The 22,098-nt window shown below is 37.8% G+C and overlaps 2 protein-coding genes across 3 annotated transcripts in view; one reads left to right on the top strand and one right to left on the bottom strand.

Moving 5' to 3' along the window:
- Positions 1–4,615: 4,615 nt before the first annotated feature.
- Positions 4,616–22,098, bottom strand: part of CFAP69 (cilia and flagella associated protein 69) — a 36,530-nt gene continuing 19,047 nt past the window's right edge. Inside the window, exons 19-23 of one of the 2 annotated variants that reach the window (XM_063150986.1) lie at positions 20,558–20,634; positions 19,325–19,519; positions 18,262–18,348; positions 16,474–16,578; positions 4,616–5,383 (exon numbers count right to left, since the gene is read on the bottom strand). In XM_063150986.1, the coding sequence (XP_063007056.1) occupies positions 5,342–5,383; positions 16,474–16,578; positions 18,262–18,348; positions 19,325–19,519; positions 20,558–20,634 (506 nt within the window). In that variant the 3' untranslated portion in view covers positions 4,616–5,341. Of the gene's footprint in view, positions 5,384–11,661; positions 14,437–16,473; positions 16,579–18,261; positions 18,349–19,324; positions 19,520–20,557; positions 20,635–22,098 lie in introns of those variants that run through there. The other variant, XM_063150978.1, reaches the window with a different exon arrangement.
- On the top strand, positions 9,165–10,491 carry FAM237B (family with sequence similarity 237 member B). Its single transcript, XM_063159315.1, has 2 exons — positions 9,165–9,546; positions 10,484–10,491. Exons 1-2 carry the CDS (start codon positions 9,165–9,167, stop codon positions 10,489–10,491), a joined length of 390 nt encoding a protein of 129 aa, XP_063015385.1.

Raw genomic sequence — 22,098 nt, 5'->3', positions numbered from 1 at the left:
CTTTGCTTGCTAAAATGTATATATATAGTGTAAAGTTTTGAGAATTGGTATGCTTGATTTGTGGAAAATTTCCACCTTGCACCCTGTGCAGAATAAACTGTCTCCTTTGCAAAGGAGAGGTTTGAAACCTGGCTCTGTCTGTATTTAGAGAGCCCCTGGCTCGAGACAGCATCTGCTGTTGGCTGTCCCCATGCAGCCACACTGCTTTAAAGCTGTTGGTCATACTGCTGGTGTGTCCTCCCTCAAGCAATTGGGACCTGATCTTTAAATTATGCTAATTTTCAGGATAAGTATGACAGTTTAAAATACATTACTTTAATAAGGTTTAAAATACTTTGTAGTTTTTAAATGGTCATAAATAAGAAATTATTTTGTAAATTGTGATATCAGTAAGGTCTGAAGAGTAAAATTGGTGAAAAAATCATAAGAGTCATAGAGTGGTTTGTATTGGAAGGGACCTTAAAGATCATCCAGTTCCAATTCCCCTGTCATGAGAGAGACACCTTCCACTAGACCAGATTGTTCCAAAGTCCTTGTCAACCTGGCCTTGAACACTTCCAGGGATGGGGCATCCACAACTTCTCTGGGCACCTGTGCAGTGCCTCCCCACCCTCACAGTAAAGGACATTTTCTGTGTACCTAACCTAAATATTTCCTCTTTTGGTTTGAACCTATTGCCCTTGTACTATCACTACAGCTCTGGATAAGTCCCTCTCCATCTTCCCTGTACAGCCACTCCACATACTTGAAGGTTACTCTGAAGTCTCAACACAATCTCTGCCAGGCCAAACAGCCCAATTTTTCCTGGTCTGTCTTCAGAGGGGAGATCATCCCATCCCCTTAGCAGCTTCATGGCCTCCTCTGGGTTTGCTTCAACAGTTCAATGTCCTTCTTGTGTTGGGGGCACCAGAACTGCACACGGTGCTCCAGGTGGAATCTCATGAGAGCAGAGGAGAAAAATCACCCCCAAGTTCTTTCATAAGCTTTTATTTTGTAGGTAAATATTTCTTAGACAATATCACTATGTTTTTTGTGGGTTTTTTTAAAGCACTAATCCTCATCAAAAAATAAATATTTTCCTGTTCCTTTTTACAGCTTTCCACAAGGTTTTACATTCTTGATTGCACCAGTTAGCTGCCTGAGAAGAATCATTAACATTTACAGTAATTTAATACTAAAAATTACTTTAACAATGCATGTTATCTAGAAAACAGTGGTATGCCTTATACATTCTAAATGCCTCAGCAGAATATTTAGGTTCATGTGAATGGCAGAACAGAAATGATTACCCCAGCAAAAAATTCAGAACTCCCATGTTGTGCTTTCAGATCATGGGGAGCACATCTGCAGTCCTGAAGCAGGTAATATGTGAAATCTGCTGGGAAGTGTTTTGAACTGATCAGATAAGAATGTCATGACTGGAAAGTAGCAAATGTGGGCCTGGCCTTGTCCTTGAGGCATTTAACTGAGGGCTTGCAGGCTGAGACTCCTCTTCTGTACTCAGATGTCTCCAGAGGTCAAACCTCATCATGAACAGCTCCCTGCTATCTTCATCTCTCTCTCCAAGTCTTTGAAGTTAGGTCAGCTGAACATGGACTGTAATTGCTTATCTTTGAAAAGAAGAAAAGTGACCTGGCCAACCACAGACCCTAAAACCTGGTCTCAGTCTCATTGCAAAGCTTTGGAAAAACTCAAATTTGCTGTATTAATTCCCAAAAACATTTGATATGGTATTACCTGGGAAGGAATGAGCATATTGGGGTTAGGAGAGAAACTGAAAAAATGAGATAGCCACAAATAAGGTTGAAAAGAAAGGTGTCAGGCTTAAAGGGTTTGTTTTAGGATGGTCTTATTTGATATTTTTTGTAGTAGTCCTGATAAAATCAGTAAGAAAATGCTCATGAAATTTGGAAATGAGATATACTTAGGAGTCACCATAAGTACAGAAATGTGCTACTTTTGGTTGGGATAGAGTTAATTTTTTTCACAGTGACTTGAAAGGGGGCTGTGGTTTGGATTTGTGCTAAGAAGAGTGTTGATAATGCAGGGAATTTTATTGCTGAGCAGGGCTTGCATGGAGCCAAGACCTTTTCTGCTCCTCACCCCACTCCACCAGTGAGTGGGCTGTGAGTGCATGGGAAACTGGGAAGGGACACAGCCAGGACAGCTGGCCCCAGCTGACCAAAGCATATCCCATACCAGGTGGCACCATGATCAGTAAAAAAGGCCAGAAAAGAAGAAGGAAGGGAGGAGAACAGTTCAAAGTCAAGGTGTTTGTCTTCCCAAGTCACTGTTAGGTGTCACAGGGCCCTGCTTTTCTGCAGAACACCAGCCTGCCCATGGGAATGATTCCTTGTTTTGCTTTGTTTGCTGCACGGCTTTTGCTTTCCCTATTAAAGTGTGTGTATCTCAACCCACTTTTACACTGCCAATTCTTTCCCCCATCCTGCTCGTGAGGGAGTGAGGGAGCAGCTGCATGGTGCTTAGTTGCTGGCTGGGATTAAACCAACACAAGTATCTCAGGAGATGGATTCCATTTAATGTAGGGAGGTATTAAAGTCATTGTGTAAGCCCCTGGTGAAATCTCATTTGGGGTACTGTGAACACCTAATCAATTGTTCTGTAGCTGAGCTAATGTTGAACTAAGAGAGGGCTAGAGGGAAGCTGGGTTCATCATCAGAGACCTTGAGAGCCTTTCAAAAGAACAGATCTTAGAATGGCTCAGCTTGTTTACTGCAATAAAACAAAACCAGAAAGGAGACACAAGTGCTATGTATAAATATATCACGAAAATAAACATAAAGGATGAAAACCATTTAAATGAAGGGGAAAGACACAAGAACAAACAGATATGTACTATTCAGTAATAAATATATCAGGAAACCAGAATCATGTTTCTAGTCATTACTGCAATTGACTAATGAAACTGCTTTTTCATGGAATTAGTGGGAACAAAACTATTTCTATTTTTAATATGGCACTTGATAAATGTATGAGGTGATTGTACAACAGAGGGTTTTTTGTAGTGGCAGGGAACGAGTCCCTGTCATTCAGGAGGATCTTGCTGTTCTGTGTTACCATGCCAATTCATAGTACAAACAGCAGAACATTTTGTGCAGGTTTGTGATTAATAATATGGGAAGGACTTGTCAGTTTTTTCTGAATAGTAGGCAAGGTTCTGAAGTCCTTATGAATGCAACAGCTAGACTGTGTTACTGTGACTTCAGTAAACTATATGATGTCAACATTCTATAGAAAAGAACAGAAAGAAGGAAGTAAGCAAAAGAACTTTTAAGGGAGATGAAAAAAGCACAGGTAAGTTGTAGATAGTTCTTCAAGGATCAAGTGACAGGCCCAGAGCCCTCCTTGGATACCAGTACAAGTATGTATCAAATTACACCTTGGTTTTGTGCTGTGTTATGCTTTTGTGGTCCACAGTGTTTGAATTTAGTCCTTTCAGCTGTTAAGAGCAGCCTAGTCTGAAGCTGGTCTGCTTTAGCAGAGCCTTAAATTCAGTGTGCTGCACTTCCTTACTGTGCAGCAGAAGGTGAATGTGTTAATGTGGGGACTGGCCCAGAGGTGCCAGCAGTACTAACCAGTGTTAATTGATGTCATGTAATCAGTCCACAACTTGACCTCAAAAAACAGAAATAGAGGAAAGCAGGTCTCCTATATGTTATGAGTTAAAGGTGTTGAACTTATTGACATAACACTATATTTGTTTCAACAGAGAGCAAGTTTACGCCAACAAGCTCATGCCAGCAGGGAATTAAGCAAAATTTCATTTGAAATGTGGCATTGTGCATTTTCTGAAACCATCAATAACATTAAGTGGCTCATCACACATACATGATGCTAAGAATTACTGAAACAGAATCATTTAACACTCTGAAGTTTGAAGATATTTATATGTTTCATTGTCTGAACACCTGACTTCAGAAATGTATCTGGTCTCCTGAAGAGACTCTGTTTGCCAGGGCAGGACGATTCCATCACCTTCCTCTCCTGCTTGCATTGTGTGTCATACTTGATTTTCAGTAACAGGGCAGGCTTCATTGTCAAGCCTGATGGCAGAATATCACTCTGTCATTTTTTACTTCAGAAGCTGCTAATCAGTGATGCAGAAGGTGACTCAATTCTTTATCCTCAGAGAATCAATCCTGTTTATGAACAAGTGTGCCTATGTCACAGATATATATATATAATTCAGTCACAAAAGGCTGGGAGCATTTTAAAGCTTTCCAAACTGACTTATATATAGTCAATGCATATTCTGAGTTTCATGATAAGTAATGCTTCAGTTCCTGCTCTTTCATTTTTACTGTGTACTTCACATATTTGTATATGATTGCTTGAAAATCACAGGGGTACCGCTACTCAAATCACCGTTTTACCCCTCTGTTTCTTTTCTCTCATGGTATAAATTACTAAGTAGTGCACTGTCATCAACTCTAACAAGAAGAAGCCATAAAATCTCTTCCCCCAACAATTTTAGAACTTCCACCAGCAGATTTTTGAAATTTGCTTTATGTGATGCAAGTCAGTCAGTCTCAGACTTTTTCTCAGTCTAGAAAAGAACTAAATTAGATGGAAATATGTAGAAAATAAGCAGAAGTATTTTAACAATACAGTTTTATTTAACATAGAGTTGAAGTAGTCAAAAAATGAAAGTTGTTTTTTCTTTCCTTGCCTTTCTGAACGTGCACATAGCTGGTAAGTTTGCATAATGGTCTTTTTAATCGAGAGAAATAACTTCACCAACATACCCAAGGTCCAAATATTGTAAAATATTGATGTATTAATTTTACAGTTTTATGGGGAAAGATAAAGAGATTTACCCAACAGCAAGGATACACTCTTCAGTACCATAAAGTCCCACTAGATGGAAGCACTTCAGCAGTCATAATAGAAAGAATAAGTAGAAGTACAACAGTTTAACACACATGCCATGGGAAGGTATCACTGCTGGAAGAATTTTGAGGGAAACATTTTATTTTGCCCAGATTAAACCTATTAACTAAAAAATTAAAAATCACATAAACAGATACTTTTACTGTAAGCCATATGAGCCATCTAATAAAACTCAGTGTCAAGCAGCTGTGCTGGACTCCTTGGGTTTATATGTAAGCTGTATGCTGTATGCTGCAGCTTTGGAATTTTTTTGGAAGCCCTGCAGAATTAAGAACACAACACAATTTTTCTCTAAATCCCATTTACATTTAGTCATTATCGCAAAAAAACACCTTTCCAAAGTACATGGATATGTTCTCTGCTTTAAGGATTTCCCCTTCAGCCCAAGCTTTTGTGTAGCTTTCAGATATGTTAGATGTTACAAAGGTGGTCACAGATTGATTTTTCTTGACTTTCCTTGACTTTTCTTGTCCTGAAATAGAAATTTAAGTGATTAACTTAATAAACATGATCAGTGACTGTCTTCATAATGCTTCCATCCTACAAACTTCATGTAACATTTCACAGGATTATTAGTTTCCATTTTGATCTCTGCTAACTTTAATTCATGGGTTCATCCTTGTTCCAGGTGGCATTCCCCCACAGGTGATGATCCCTCACTGCACGACTGACAAAGTGGATAACATCAGAAAGGAAAATAAAAATAGAGAAGTTAACCTTCACAACCTTTTCACATAGAGATGGGATTTATTAAGACATTATCATTGAATCTTCATGTAGATTCCTAAGAGAACATTGCTGACGAGGTGACATTTTAAAAGAAGTATTTTTATTTGAAAAGATTTTCCCAACAAAAATCTATTCCTCAGCATTTTGATTTCTATAGGTGTGTTCTGCAAGTACCATGTTTTAAGACTAAAATGGTGGATTTAACTAGAAAAAGGAAAAGAGGAGAGTGATAAAAATGAATCTGTAGGATGAAGAAATATGATGAAAGGCTGCATTCCGTGGCTGTTGGAGTAGAAGGAAAATCACTGTGTTTGCACCAGTAGCCTGTGCTACACCTAGATGTTTTAAACAGAAATGAAATGAGAAGGCATTGAAACAGCCAAGCAGCTGTGGAACTGCCCACCTCTTTACATGCCTTAAAATGCCTTTGAAATTTTGGCAGTTTCACTGTGACACTGACAACACTAATAAGTTTGATAGTGCATAAACCAAACAAAAAGGGAACACTTTCTTAACTTGAAAACTTACTGAATGCTGTTTTTTATTAGTGATACAAAGGAGCTCACTTAAAGGTAGGTTCTTTGTGAAGTCTTTCTAACACTTTAATTTCTTTTTTATGAACACTGCCTTACAATTTCAAGGAATAACTGCATCTAACAGAGCTTTAGCTCCTTTCAATGATACAACGAGTTCAGAGATAAACTAACTATATTCCTGTATTGCAGATATTTCCTTCTATTTAGTGAGGAAGGTTCAAATATGCCATGCTTTTTGAAGCAAGATTTTGAAACAGTGTTGACATAGCTTAGCTGGTAAGGCTTCCAAAAAATACAAAATTATTGTGAACATTACAATATGTAATGACATGAACATTACAATATGTTCATGACACTCTGTCATTTCAGAGCAGATTTGTATTTGTGCTTAAGCATTCCATATTTTGATTTTTGACAGAAATTACTAAATTTCTACTTGAAAAAACTATCTGACTTTTCCTGTCATGTTGAACTCCACCAAATCATGTTGTGATTAACCCTTAACAGACCCAATTTTACCACATATTTGTTCTTTTTCATTACTTTGAACATTGTCCCTGCATGTTCTGGTGGGCAAACGAGAGCGTGCATGGAAAGCTAGGTTTATGATGGGAGTTTATTAGATGAGAGTGTTCCTGTTCCTGATTAGGATTTGCTATCCATTACGTTTGCCTGCTCCGAGAGCCCTCTGCCCCTCCCCGAGGGCAGTGTCTGCAGGTGATGCCCCAGCCCAGGCTGGGCTGGCACTGGGCGCTGCTGCAGAGAGAGGTGGGGCTGCCACAGCTCCCTCCACCCTTCCCCCGACCCGAGCTCAGCTGCTGCTGCTGCTGCCTTGCCAGTGGCACAGCCCTCCCTGTGCACTGTAACCTCGGCATCCCCGCAGCATCCAGCAGCTGCCAGGCACCTGCAGCCCTCCCATGAATGTCTCTCTGTATCTCCAAGTGGCTGACTTCTCTTTTTCAAGGCTACTGCTTTCCATCTCCTCGCTCAAAGACTGTAAGTACAACTTCTGCTGTGGCTCTTTAGTTACTGCCTCTGTGAAAGTCCTCTCTCTTGTGCTGAATAGTGGGTTACTAGTTCAAAGTCTCTGAGGTTTGTTGTGTTCTCTGCTCCTGTTTGTGCTGTTCAAATGGGCCTTTAGCATTTCAGTTTTTAGCTGGATTAAAACATGAAATCAGAACAACTGAAAATGTTGGTTGTTTCCTGGCTGCCGTTTTCCTACTTTGTAGGAAATTGCCAATGTGTCCTTCCTCTGAACGCTGGTGCCTAAGTGGAAATGAGAAGAGAAGCATTTCCATCCTTGCTTGTTTGCTGGAACCAGTTTTCTAAGAACCCAAAGAAGAAAAGTAATGCATGCTGATAAGCTCTCAGGATGGTGAGGCAGGGAATCCTGCTGCCTGTTGAAATGTAGCTGCCTGGGCTTTTAGGAAGGAGCTAAGTTGGAGGGTATCTGTCCAGCTCAGTTCCTTGGGTTCAGAAGCTGAAGTAAAGGAATACATGATTAGGGACCTCAGGTGGCTGCAGCAGTGTGATTGATTACACATTCAAACTAAAAATCATCCCAGGACCCTGAGGCCACAGCAAAAAGGCCTATTTCAAGCTGTCCTGGTTCTGACCCAGTTTGGTGTGACTGTGAACTCCATGGTGTCACCCCAACTCTGTATTCTTACAGACATTCCACATAAATGTTGTATGATCTATGGATTATTCCCTCTCTAATTCCATCAGTAGGAGTTGCAGAAAGGATGTCAGTGTGTTAGCACAATGTGCTAACACAATGTGATATTGAAGATATCACAGACTAGCTTTTAATATTGACAGTGACCAGAGATATTTTGAGTGGAAGAGCACACTTGCAATTCTGGCCAAATTCCTAGTAAAATTTGCACAGCTGCCCAAAATGTTGCCTTTTTTTTCTGTACAAAACCTCACATCATTTTTGTAATTGTATTTTACACTCCAAATTGGAAACTGTGAGAATAAGCATGGCACCAACTACTTAAAATGGAATTGATTCAGGATACCAAAATAAGGGGCACTGTCTGAAAGTTTTGACTGACTATTTTCAGACTTCTTCCTATGCTTGTCTTTTTCGTTTGATTTGTTTTCTCTTTATGTTTATTCTCCTGCTCCTCTGCACTTTATCTTGATAAAAGGGACTGATTTTAAAAAAAATAATCAGGTGTTTCAGTGCTGTTCTGTTTAAACTTTATTCAAGGATATAGAATACACATCATAGGAAGACTGCATTTTTCCCAGGGGGAATCTCTGTATAGTAAAGAATACATTCTCTGTAACATTTGAAGTTCTTATTATGCCTCCTGTTTTATTGCTCTTTCCATCTCCAATTCTCCAGATACTTTCTCTGTTTTCCATATATACTAGAAATAATAATGCCAAATAATGCCAAAATCTTACTTAATTTTCTAATATAAGCCAAAAAGGAATTTTCCCTCCTCCATTCTTGGAAGCAACAGCTGCTGAATGAGTTCATAGCATGCCTACACTCACCCAATACACTGTACAGTCTGATTTACCATTCCTTCATTACCATCTTTCTGAGTCAGACTTTCCATGAAAGACTGGCTGTTTACAATTGTTATTTGTTTGCAGTAACTTAAAATAGCATACCACTAGGACTCTTTAGGCATCTGATATTAACCTGATTTTACTGACAATCTAAGCACAGGAGGTTAAGGTAAGAAGTGCTGGTCTCAAAGAGAAGTTCTGACATTGGCTGTAACTTTTTGCTTTGGGTTTTCATATTCTAAATGGCATTAACAATTTCAAGGTGCAAAACTAGCTTCCAGCATTAGGGCTCATTGACTGGTATTTATTCCTCGGTTTGGTAAAAAGGTATTTTTCTGAATAAAATGATCTCTTCTAAATGATCTCTTGGGGCACCCATGAGAGTTGTGTGACAATGAACTATATAATGTCAGAATCACAGTGATTTTATTCACTTCTTTTCAGGTATCTTCTTCAAGTATGGAATTTGTATGGAAACGATGGTGGTGTCTTCAGCTGGGCTGTATGTTATTAGTGAATTTGGTTTATGCCAATCTAGAGTATCAAAAAGAAACTCCTCCAAGCCTGCGTGAGATTGACCATCAGTGCTGGGAGGTATCGTCCCATGGGCTGGTGGAAATGAAGAAACTCAAGGTAGCAGATACAGTCATTGCTCTCTGGGACTTCATGATGTTCCTAAAGGAATCCCCTAAGCCCAAGCACAATGATCTCTTCAATGATTTAGCCCAGAACTTCTGGGACATGTATGTAGACTGTGTGCTCTCAAGATCCCATGGAATGGGCAGAAGACAATTAACATCTCCCAAATATTCTTCCACGTACTCACACAGAACTTTAGGAGGTAACTATAGTTATAGGATATGGTACTAATATTGAACTGAACCAATGCTCCATCCTCACCTTTCATTGTTTAGACAGCTCAATATACTAATTTCCAATTTTCTGTCTCTACTTGTTGAAAGTGTTTGCATCTTTCAATGGTAGCTACTTTCACAATACACGAGACACTGGTAGTTAAGAGTACCACATTTCTATATTTAACAAAGTGTAAAAAATACTGGGTATGCATGTGGAAGTGTGTGGAAATGGATGCTGCATTGTCTGTTTATCACAGTGTGCATATAAATGACAACACATGGATAAGTAATTACAATACTCAAAGTTTCCTGGTATTAGGAGTTCAGACTCAGCACTGGGGATTCATTGTTCTGCAGAAGGGAAGTTCAAACCCCTGATGGTTTGAGTCCTATTTTTCCCAGTAAAACTACTGACATATAATGTGATGTCATGGTCACTGTGAATCATTAAACAGTGACAGGTTCTGGTCATGATGATGTCTGAACTGAGATCATGTAGGCGACTTTACATCTTACTAACCACTCCTAGATCTGTTGACCTCATTCCTCCTCAGCAATAGGCTTTTTTCTGATGTACCCTGTCAGATGATTCAGGTTCTTGGAATGAACATGAAGAATATTTAATCATAGCATTTCTAATATATTGCTTGGACAATAACTACCTGTCTTTCATAATCTTGCAGGGTCTGCTTTCACCAATCCATTTTAGACAAAAGGAGAGAAAATGAAGATACTTAAACAAGGCAACATCAAAACGAAGGAGCACAAAATCACAATATGTTTTGTAGATATTTGGAGAAATCCCTTGGCATGGTTCAACCCTTTTTTTTTTCTTTTCTTTTTGTATAAAGTACTTAATCACTCCTAAACTGATAAGTACATGAACCCCCACACTGTCCCTTTTGCTTTCCTGTCTTGCAGTCTACTAAGCTTGCCTTTTCCTCCCTCCATGTGTGAATGTGTTCTGAGTCAACACATTTGTTTTCCCACATAAACTTTAAAGTCTGGATGTATCATATTTTTGTAGAGTCATGTATTTTCCAATAATTCTCTTTTTAAAAGTTAATTTTGATGGAAACCCAAATTTTTATACATTCTGCAACTGAGAAAATGTGAACAAATTTATTTTATAAATTGTCTTGCACATACTATTAACCTTAAGAACTGAAGAAAAAAAGAAAAAAAGAAGGAGGTGGGACATTAAGCTAAAGGGAAGGATTATGCTCATTGTAATGTCCTGTGCAGTCTAGACTTTGTATTTTATCATTGCTTAGACTAAGCTATGGATTAATTAAAGTATTTTTCTAAGCAGCAAGGTCTCAATAGCAGTAGCTTTCTTGCCTATTAATATGTTATTTGATGCCAGTACTATGTGACATGCTTTACACAAGACAGCAAATAAGGTGATGCAGCCCATCCCTGTCATTGCACCAAGTGGTTCAAAAGAGGGATGGGCTGATTCAACTGCTGCTCTCAGTGTAAACCATTGAGCATGGATAAAATAATTCAAGGAGGTTAACTGCCTCCTAAATCCAATTCTTCTGAGCATAAAAAATCCTAAGAAATGCTGACTGTTCTCTGCTTTACTCCTTGGGCAATGCAGCTTGTTCAGTCCCTGTTGTGTTTTAGACTTTTATGAGATTACAGTTGCTTTTAATTATTTTAGGAAATAGTACTCATGCTGTAAAAGCATATATAAGGAACAAGAAATCCATCCCACATAATGCCAAGTTCATATATAGTTTATAAAATATCCAACAAGTCTCATAGACTTGTAAATGTTCATTTAGGTAAATACAATATTGAACTGCATCTTCTAAAATATATCTCCTACAGTATTCTGGAGAGGGTACAAAAGTAGTGAGAGATTTTTCTGACCCATGAACATCACTTTGGTCCTGATAGAAATAACAGTTTTGAGCAGAAGGAGTTATTACACACCCAAACACAGCAACTTCAGGAATTGATACATTATGATGAGCAGCAGGTTGAGAGCAATTATCTAACCTGCCCCAGTAATATCCAGTTGATAAAGCTGTGTACTGCATTGCATTTACAACAGAAGTTTTAACTGGCATAAACAATATTAAAAAATACCCCTTGTTCACCTACACTGATCACCTACGGAAGTGTTAAAGTATAATAACATTTTAAAGGGATTGTTTCCTCTATTATTATTTCCTCTTTTAATTGAATGTCAGAGCAAGGTATCTTATGCAGTTTTAAAAGCTTCATCCTTCTTCAGGCACTAAGTCTGTTTTAGTTTTCTATAAGACATTAAAGTGCTTAGCATCCACCATAATTGTTTCCAGAATGTTTGAACAATCAATTGCTTTGGTCACCCTGTGCTGTCTGCCAAAGGGGCAGGTGATTATGAACCCCAGGTGGCAGCAGCAGTGAAACAAATTCCAGGTGGACATGCTATGGTGTACATCTCTGGCTTTCCACAGCTGACTGCTCCTGGCATGCCAGCATGAGGGATGGGATTATCTCTCCTTCCACCACTACCCCCTCTTTTTGCACCCCTGGGTTACAGCAGGGACAGCAAGCCCAGCTTCCTGGGTGTTGAATGTTTCTCCCTGCAACAGCCTAACTATGGTCCATGGCTGTCTGACAAAATCAAATGCTGTTTGTGCTGTGTGCTGCTTGTGTCAGTACTGATTTATGAAGGACAAATGTAACTATTTGGGGAAATTCTGTCCCCTTCATTCTCCAGTCATTATTAATTAACATCAATGCTTAATTACCAAGAGCATTTGCATTTGCAGCTGCTCATTTACAGTCAGGGTGTCTGTAGCAGAAACAATACAGTTGTGGGAGAATGCCATGGGGCTCACTCTGTGACTTTTGCAAAAGCAAAACTGATTTCTGGTTCTTTATCCATACCTTGGCTACAGTGTATTGCTGTAGTTTTTGCTCAGAAATTGGGAGGGCTTACGTGTCCTCTACATTTTTTTTAATGGGCCTTTGCCTTGCTGCCAGTAGTAATGAGTCACCTACACATTCACATATGTGCATGTAAAAAAGCAAGTAAAAACCCCTCCAAACGTCACAGTCTTTGGTCTCCTAGTAAAATATGTATCATTTGGTTTTAATTGTAAAAAGACAACAGACCACACATCCTCTAAACCAGTAATAAAGCAGCAAGGCTTTATTAGCCTTGTCAGAGAAATGTAAACATAAAAAACTGAGCAAAACTATTCGACACAGGACTTCGGTTAGAGAATCTTTATATACCTTGGCTAACTTTTCTTGTAGGCAGGTAAGAAATACAAATAGGCTAGTTTAATAAAACAAACTTTACACAGACAGTCTTGGGAAAATGTAATAATTAAATTAGATAATAGCTAAAATTATAAGTCAGCAAAGGGTCACCATAAAAAGTTAAATTAAATTAGCACAACTCAATTTAATTTCTCTAAGTATTAGATGACTTTTCTACTCTACAATGTGATGACTTCCTTACTCAACAAGGGTGTAACAGACCTGCCCATAAAAAAAAATCCTTCTGATTTTTGGAAAATGCATTTATAGAGATTTTTCTAAACTTCAAATATAATTTTTCATATGTATGTTTTATGTAATTATTTTCTTAGGGTTCTTCTTTTTATAGAATTTAGGTAGTCCATTTTGAAACAAAAGTATTTGCCTTTATTTTTAATGCCACTATTTCTATGTTTGTCTTGTTGTGTGAGAAACATTTTGAAGATACACTTACACATGCACCCTATCCCATCCCTCTTTCAGGAAGTAAAAAAAAAGTGAGTTGGAGTATGTTTAGCTCAAATTTATTTCCTTTTTTTAAGCTGGCAGTTAAAAAAACAAAAGTTTGTGCTTTTCTCAAGATATTGGTGACAGGCAAAAAAGACAAACTAAGTGCCAGTTTGTATGTCACAGCATAAAAGCTTGCCATGTCACAGAAATTTATGCCATAGCACTGGACAGCAAATGGTTTTAGAATTAAGAGCCTCAGGGAGTCTTGTGCTATTGTATAACAGTGAATTCTGGCATTGGCCAAATTAAAAAAGAAAATAGCTCAGAAATTGAGTCATCTACACAGAGGTCTGCTGCTCACCAGTTCGTGTAGGCATTCTAGAGGTGCAAAGGTGGAAGAAAATGAATTCTTTCTGGAGACAACGGGGATAAGAGCCCAACAATTATTAGATTAGTAAGATCAGTTAAAGAGCTGTGAGCAACCCAAATGGAGAAGGACATTCCAGCAGGCCTTTCCAACAGGCTGGGAGAAACTGCTGGCACAAACAAGCTCCTTAGTGAGTGTTTAGATGAAAACTTGGATGTCAGAAGTCCTGATGCTAAAAGTGGCAATTCAAGAAACAGAATGGGCTTGGACAAAAACCATGTGGGTATGGTATTCAGGAAAATGAAGAATCAAATGGGTTTATGTGAAGATTTATGACCCTGTTCAATGAGATGCTTAAACTGCAATGTATGAAATGTGTCAGGAAATTAAAATAGTGGACCTGTTGACAGTGGATATTAGCACACAAAGTCACTAGACTAACATACCTTTGTACCATCCTGTACAGGGGACTTTATTAATAAAACATCCCTGTATTATATAATTAAGAGAAAATATAATTTTACTCTTTTGATGTTCTAAACAATTTTTCAAGTAATTAAAAACAGATTTTATCTTGTATCTACACATAGGTAACTACGTATTAATGTACCACTCTTTGAACAGCATCTATTCTACAGGTACTGATTTTTTCTTGACTGAGTCCAAAGTTTTATCTCTTTTGATTGTTTCTGATGGCTCTACCAACAGTGGACTTTCTAAGAGCAGAGTCTGTATCAGCCCGCAGCCCTTCCTGACAAAGCCCTTCCACAGTTACACAGCGACCAGGTGCAACCTGAAATACAAAATAAATACATTGCTTAACTCTCATGCTAGCATTTAAAATGAGAGTAGAGTTAAATCATGAACTGCCTTTTGAAAATATTATTCAGTTGGTGGAGATGCCCTCAGGTTTCTGAGGGCCACTAAAACTATCCTTTATACTAAATTCACAGTTTGTTTCCATCAATACAAAAGAAAGGAGAGAGTGTTTTTTCAGTGGGTGCTGTTACATGCTTTGCTTTTCTGCCTTCCAGTCTGATTTATGAATTGCAAAAAAGAAAATCAAGCCTTTATCCAATAGAAGTTTGCTGTACAATGTTATTTGGATTCGTATAGGATGTCAGCCACAGTCTGTGACCTCAGAATTCCACTATAAATTATTACTTATTACTCCAAATAAGGAAAAAAAAAAAAAAAAGAATGGACCCTCTTTCTCTCAAAATGCAATTGCATAGAACTACTGCTCCAGGAAATCTCCAAGACTGAAGGACACATATCCTTTCCAGACTCATTACTACTCTTTATATTGAATAGGTTGGGAGTCTTGGAATAAATATTCTTGAGTAACAGCTCTGTCTTCTAATCATGACCTACTGAAAAAAAAATACAACTCCTTGCATGCATGTAGCTCACATGTTTGATTAGCTGACCAGGACTGGTTTGCAATAACCATCTTAGCTTAATCTTCATCTCTCCCTGCTGAGAGTGTTAGGCAGATTGTTGCATTAAAAATTTTCCAGCCATGTCTGTCATTTGTAATTCTTCTAAGCAAAGTACCTGTGGAATGTTATATGATGTTGCTGATACATTTGTTTTCTCAATACACCTATTCTGCAAAATTGACTAATCTTCTTCTTGTTTTTGTCTACTGTTATTGAAATATTGATTGTAGAACCATGAAGGTATTTTCTTTTTAAATGCTCTCCCTCTAAGATATGAACATTCAGAGCTTGAGGTTCAAGCCTTTAAAATAAAATCTGACAATATATTTCTCTCCACTAACAATTTCCAGATTACTCATGCTTATGTAAAAAATTTTCAGATACTTTCTTCAAAATATTGCTGTTTAACAGCCTCACTATTGTATATGCAAGTACCTAAATAAGTGTTTCAGCCCACTTCATCTTGCATTCCCAGATGTGTCTTTCCATATCTTTCTGAAGTTTAAGATAATGTGGGAAAAATCCTAGTCCAGCACTCTGAGACAATCCCCTTGCTTTCTATTAGGTTCCTTGCTTCTCCATCACTTCAAACATGAACCTTCTCTTTTCTTTTTCAATTTGCAGCCACCTTAGTTGTCATTATTATTCATGCCAGAGAGCCCAAAATAGAATCTCTTACCTTCATGCAAGTTTGAAAACAGCACCTCATGTTTATTTTTTTCATTTTTCCTCACATGTAAGAGTAACTTATTAGCAACAAAGAAACTATCCCCCTTAAACCCTCCTTAGCTGTGATGCTTACATAGAAACAATCCAGTTAGCTCAAAAACAGTTTATTGGAACTGAGGATTACCCCATGTTTTGTCAAAACTCAACATCTAAATATGCTGTTAGGTGTGAATTAGATCTTAACAAAGGCTTTCTATTTTCTCACGCTCCAATTAACTGATAGAAATGAGAACAAAATGGTTTCTGCAGATGCAACAAGTGGTGTATCTCCAGGCAGTCAGGGACATGGTACTGATAAAGGATACCTCCATGTATGTATCAAAGGTTGCACAGATGTATTCAACAATGAAAGGAGGAGGTCTTAACCTCAGCAAGGTTATCATGAATGGCTGTCTCACGACAGGTATATGTCACATAGCAGAGGGCCCATCTTGCCCACACTTTTTCAGAGTAATCTGCAGATCTGAATCTCACTCTGGCCAAGTGCTTGTCTAAGGCTATGTCAGAATGGGAAGTGGTGATTTGCAGAAGATACAGATTCTTTCTTATGTACTTGAGCTTGTCAACATAAACATTATTAAAGAAAGTGTAAGCAGCAGCATGTATACAGCCACTTACCTATTCGTGAAAATAAAACAGTGTTATTAAGGATTACTTACTGTTGTATGGAGTTTTGGAATATCAGTAGAATGTTCTGGTCCATTGTGAAGCTTTGCCTTAGATCTGGAAGCCTCTATTAATGTTTTCTGATGCATTTTTGCTTTCTAAAGATAGTCAGAAAAAAAGGTAAAATAGTTTTAATCTACATTAATTGTGTCATTTGCACTCATTTGAACATATACAAACAACGTGACAAAATAAATCAGGTTATAATTCTATTTGCCTCTAATTGTAAGTACCTTCCCCCTGTCTTTTTACTCTTTTTTGTACTGAACACCCAAAGCCAGACTAAATGGCCGTGGCAGTGCAAGGGTGGGAAGGGAATCCCTGTTTGCTGTGACCTGCAGGGTGTGCTCTGTGCAATGCAGCCCTTGGTGCTGTGAGCCTCCGTGGCCACAAGAGCACACTGCTGCCTCAGCTTTCACCCCAGACAGGGCACAGAGCCGCCTCTCCAGGCAGACCCAGCTCTACTGAGGCATCTCAACACAATCTCAATACATCCCAGGTGAATGACTTCACATTTTCATTTCCTGAAATTCATGAGCTTTTGGTCAGCCCATCCATCCAGTTTCTCCCAGCATGTGGATTGCTTCCTCCATTCAGTGTCACAGAACTGCAGAATCACAGAATGATTTGGGTTGGAAAGGACCTTAAAGTTTATCTAGTTCCAACTCCCATGCCATAGGCAGGGACACCAAACCAGGTTGCTCAGAGCCCCATCCAACCTGGCCTTAAACAGTTCCTGGGAATGTTAAATCAACATTGTATTATCAACCCTATAATTAACTCAGAGGAATATCACTCAAAACTGACCACTACTGAAACTTCAATCACTGACCACTGTCCTTTAGAGCCCATCAATCCAGCCAGTTTTTCCCACAGCTTGCAGTTGACCTTTATGTAATCTACTCCGTGTATTCCCATTTTGGCCACAAATGCTACACAGAACCATGCTGAAAACCTTGCTAAAGCCAAGGGAATAGGCATCCCCTTCCTCTGTTTCCAGAACAAATAATTTTATCACAGAACGCAGCAGTATTGGCAAGGCATGATTTGTCCTTGGTAAATTCTTGACAGTCTATACCAATCTCCTTCCTCCCCATGTGCCTAAAACTGCTTCTCAGTTTAACTCAGTTAAAACTAATGAGTCTGTAGTTGTTCTGTCCCTTTTTAATTTCTAATTCTAGTATACATCTTTCCACAGGCCAGGAAGACGCTTGCATAGAAAGAAAATTGTTCTCCTTTGCAAGTCCTTTGGGAAATGAAGAAAAATTAAATTTATCTGCAAAAGCTTTTCTTTTAAGTCTGATTTCATTCATTTTCCAACTTAGTCTGGTTGCCAAACCAGGACCCTAATATTTTTATGTTGTTTTGGGAAAGTGACAATATTGCTAGTAGAAACTCCTTTCATCATAAAATATTTCCCATCTTGAAAGATGTTTGCTGTTCTAAAAAAGAGAATGAAGAATTAGAAAAAATAAAGAAAAGTAAGAACAAACAGACTCATAGTTTCAGCAGTTTTAGAAGAAAAACACATATATACACCCACTCCTCAATTGCAAGTGACAATGCTGATCCCCAATTTGTGGTTGTAGTCAGAAGAATCAAAGATTGTATAACTTTTCCAATACATCTTATGGTTACTTCTTCTATGTCTGTGTGAATATAAAATTTACTATCACTTCTACTTGAATATCCTTATAATTCATTAAGAAATGTGTTTGGAACTTCATAATTATTATAACAACATCATGATTGTAAATTTTTTGCTCCATGAGGTTTCTTACCTTCAATGCCTCATAGTTTGATGTCCGAGCCAAGAAATTTTGCCAAGATTTATCTATCATTTCTTTCTGTACTAGGGTAGCTTGGATCTGTAATAGAAATGAGATTTACAGCATTTATGCAACACAATGCTGGTATCAGATGTCTTCTATTTCATTGCTTGTGCCATTTGAAAAGAACATTCAGCTCTGCCCTTTTGGCTACCTTAGCTCATCCCTCTCACCTGAGACTGGACAATAATGTAGTAAAGTTCCTGCCCTTTAAAAACTGCACTTATGCACTGCCCTTGTAAACAAAGAGGTTTTTGTGCAAACTAATTTTCCTCTCTTCCATCATGTATGTTGGATGAGGCCCAGCTCTTTCAGGAGTACTTTCTGTATATTCTCACTCTCAAATGCGGAGTAAAAGTAATAGAATAAGTTCAGGTGACAAAAGTGCTGTCATCATAATGCAGGACAATCCCTCAAAATCACTAGCATGAGATTTCAGACAACTGGACCAAATGACTTTATTTCTTAGAAAGCAGGAGAGGGTGAGACAACAGATGAGCAAAACCATGAAATGTGTGCCTCATAACCAAAGCTGGAAAATGTCTATACTTTCTCATTCACAGCATGCTGGGAAGCACAAAGCCCTACTTTCTGAAGTAATAAAGACCTGTGAATATTCAGCAAGGGAACTTATAATAGAGACTTGTATTTCATTTTAAGAAGCAGGTGTAGTTGTAATAGGTACTTTGTACTGTCATCTGCTACAGATGGACACAAGTGCAACTCTATAGTAAAATAATGTTAATTTCTCATTACCCCATTACTGATGCATCATTGATGATGCTGCTTCATTTTTTCATGTTACTCTCTAAATACTGTGGAATTTATAGAAGCTGGGAGGACTGAGGTTAACCTAATTTAATTTAAAGTTAAAATTTGGCTGCTGAGACAGATTTAAACTTTTCAAGCAGTGCTCAGGCACAGGATTCTCAACATTATATAATAAGAAAATCTGCATAAGAATGGGAAAAAAGCTTAGGTGGGCTTTCCTTATTTAAATACTCCTTTGTCTTACTTCCTTGTAAATTTTTTTCTCTTCCGTGATTTCCTGGTTGTGTTGTCTTTCAAGCGCTTCATTCTGCAGACCAAGAACCATTCTTCCAGTATTTTCTGACACCTCTGAAATAAGTTTCAAGGCTCTCTCATCTGATGTGACAGGCCTGAATTCTTCTTTTATTTCAGCAGATATTTCACTCCAAACCTCTCCAACCTGTGTGTGAAACATACATCATATTCAGTATTTATCACATTCTTCAGTTCCAATTATTCAAAATAAAACAGAGCAACCATATCTCTCCTTATTTTTGTTTGACTTCTTAAAATTTTTATGCAAGGTAAGACTGCACTACTACTATGCCAGATTCAGTCATGATAAGCCTCCCTAAGCCTTTCAAAGACCAAATTTGATTCAAAGAGGGGCAACAAGAATGCTGATAACTACAGAAATTCTGAAGGAATTTACCAATTTACAAGAGGAAAGTGTTGAGTTCTACTTCTACTTCTTAAAATCTTAAGTTACAGACATTATTAGAGCAAACTGCAACACAAGCTATCAACAGAAGCTGGAATTATCAACCAAAGACTGAGTCTTGCTATTTCCTGAGCACAGCAAGCTCTCACAGACTTTGTTCCTAAGCATAAATTTATCATAAACTAAAGCATTTTTTGAGCAAGACAGCTCTCCAGCTCTCACAAAGCTTGTTACCCTGCTGTAGTCCCTATAGGCAGACCATTCTTCACTTTGCAATGGATGGATGGATGGATGGATGGATGGATGGATACTGCACATGGGGACAAAGACAGCAAAGCACAGAGGAAACTATAAAAATGTGGTTTTAATGTAATTTTTAATAGTGTCCCCTTAAACTGACCTTACTGTGCAAGGACACATGGACACAGTCCTACTGTCCAGTCCTTCCCCAATTTCTTACTCCTGGCACATTCCTGTCTTGATCTGGCAAACAGTTAAAACTATTTTTTTCCAAGTTATTTTTAACTAGCATTAGTTTCTAGTCTTATTTGCTGCGTGGTCACAAACATTTGTAGCAATATGAAGCAAGAAGATGGTGATTGATGCCATGCTGGAGGTGGGATTGTTTCTTTTGCTGGCTTCACTATGTAAAATTATAGGTGCCTTGTGACATAGGGGACAGCTTTTGAAGGGTTATTTTTTTGCTGTGTCCTAAGATATACGTGCTATTTTTGGGAATGCAGGTACAATAGTATTATTTGCTTGAACTATACTCACTTTAAAGTCAATATAATGTTGTATAATAGCAAGTGTAACAACGTCCTTAGCAGATAAGCCAGGTAAATTTTCAAAACCTAAAAGAATATTGATCACATCAGTATGGTGAATTGATCTTAAAATATAATATTCTAAAAACCTTATTTGTCATATAAACACATATAAAATCTTCATCATACATACACCAGGCAGTCACTTTTGATCCTGAGCATTTTTTGCTGACAAAAACCCCCTGTTTCTCTATAATACTCACTCTGTACTAAAATTTGTACTTATTAATGGCTCTGTCAGCCTTCCAATCATTTGGATATTACACTTTTGTGGTAAGAGTTTGATTTCTATTAAAGCAGACAAACAGCTGAGTCTACTGATCACAGGTTCTACAGCAGCAGTTCAGCACATAAAGTTTGCTTTAACTGTGAATTAGCCAACAGGAAAATTATACTAGTGCTTTGTTCCAAAGCTGTGAAATGAGGGTGTCCCTCCTTCTTGCAGATTATTGTCTTTAGCATAATGCCTTGAGCATCATGACTCCATTTTTACAAAATGTTCCCAGTATGTGGAAAAGAATAAGGTAGGGAAGCATGGTTGCTGAGACTATGTTTCATTTGTTTTTTTGCACACTGAAGGATAATGGCACTTAATTAAAAAAATGTAAATATAGTCTATCAAGTATCAAATCTTTCTGGACTTCATCATATCATCTGTGTGGTAACTGGGAAAGTAGCATCTACCTAGAGTATAATTACATCACGTTTTGAAGCTAAGAAATACTGTAAATAAAGACCATTTAGCACTAATGCTTTTCTAGATTCCAGGCTGTTATGGAGCAACCCAGGAAGTTGCTGATAAAAGACTATAAAATATGTCCATACGTTATTGTCAAATTTCATATAATTTCAGTACTTCACAGGAGACAGTACAATGTATATAACTAACATGGAGGGTTATCTGTGAATATAGAAGAAAGCTGAAAGAAAATCTTATGCCTTTTTATTTTAGTAAAGAATCCAGCTGTGATTCAACATTCAATATAATTAACATTACTAAAATTAGTAGGAGCCTGGAGCTCCTACGACAGAGAAGCAAGTAACTATAGATTATTAGAGAAACTAAGGATGTTTTCAAACCAGCTCATTCTCTAGGTAAAGCAGAGATCTGGCAAGCAATCTCAGAACAATTATTAATTATCTTTGAACCTGCAGAGGATGGACATGAAAACAAAAATAAGCCTAAAAAAACCCCTGAAACAAATAATTAGATAATGTTTATGCAGCTAAATATTAACAGAAAAAAAAATCTCATGGATGTGGAAGAATTTATCACTTATCTTGAATTCAGTCTAGGTTTTAAGACAAGGGTATAATGAGTATTCATATTCAGTGTACAAACAATGAAAAATTAAGAGGGACTGCCACACTTTGAAAGTAAACATTAAAATGCAAATTAATCTTGCCACTCTGAAAAACTATGTAAAACCACAGAATTTAATTCAGTAAGGAGAAATGGAACATTCTACTCTACAGGAATAGCCACCTGTA

The sequence above is a fragment of the Melospiza melodia genome, chromosome 1 (assembly GCF_035770615.1).
Source record: "Melospiza melodia melodia isolate bMelMel2 chromosome 1, bMelMel2.pri, whole genome shotgun sequence".
NCBI lineage: Eukaryota > Metazoa > Chordata > Aves > Passeriformes > Passerellidae > Melospiza > Melospiza melodia.
The sequence above is the reverse complement of the archived record's forward strand: the minus strand, read 5'-3'. Positions and strand labels throughout refer to the sequence as shown.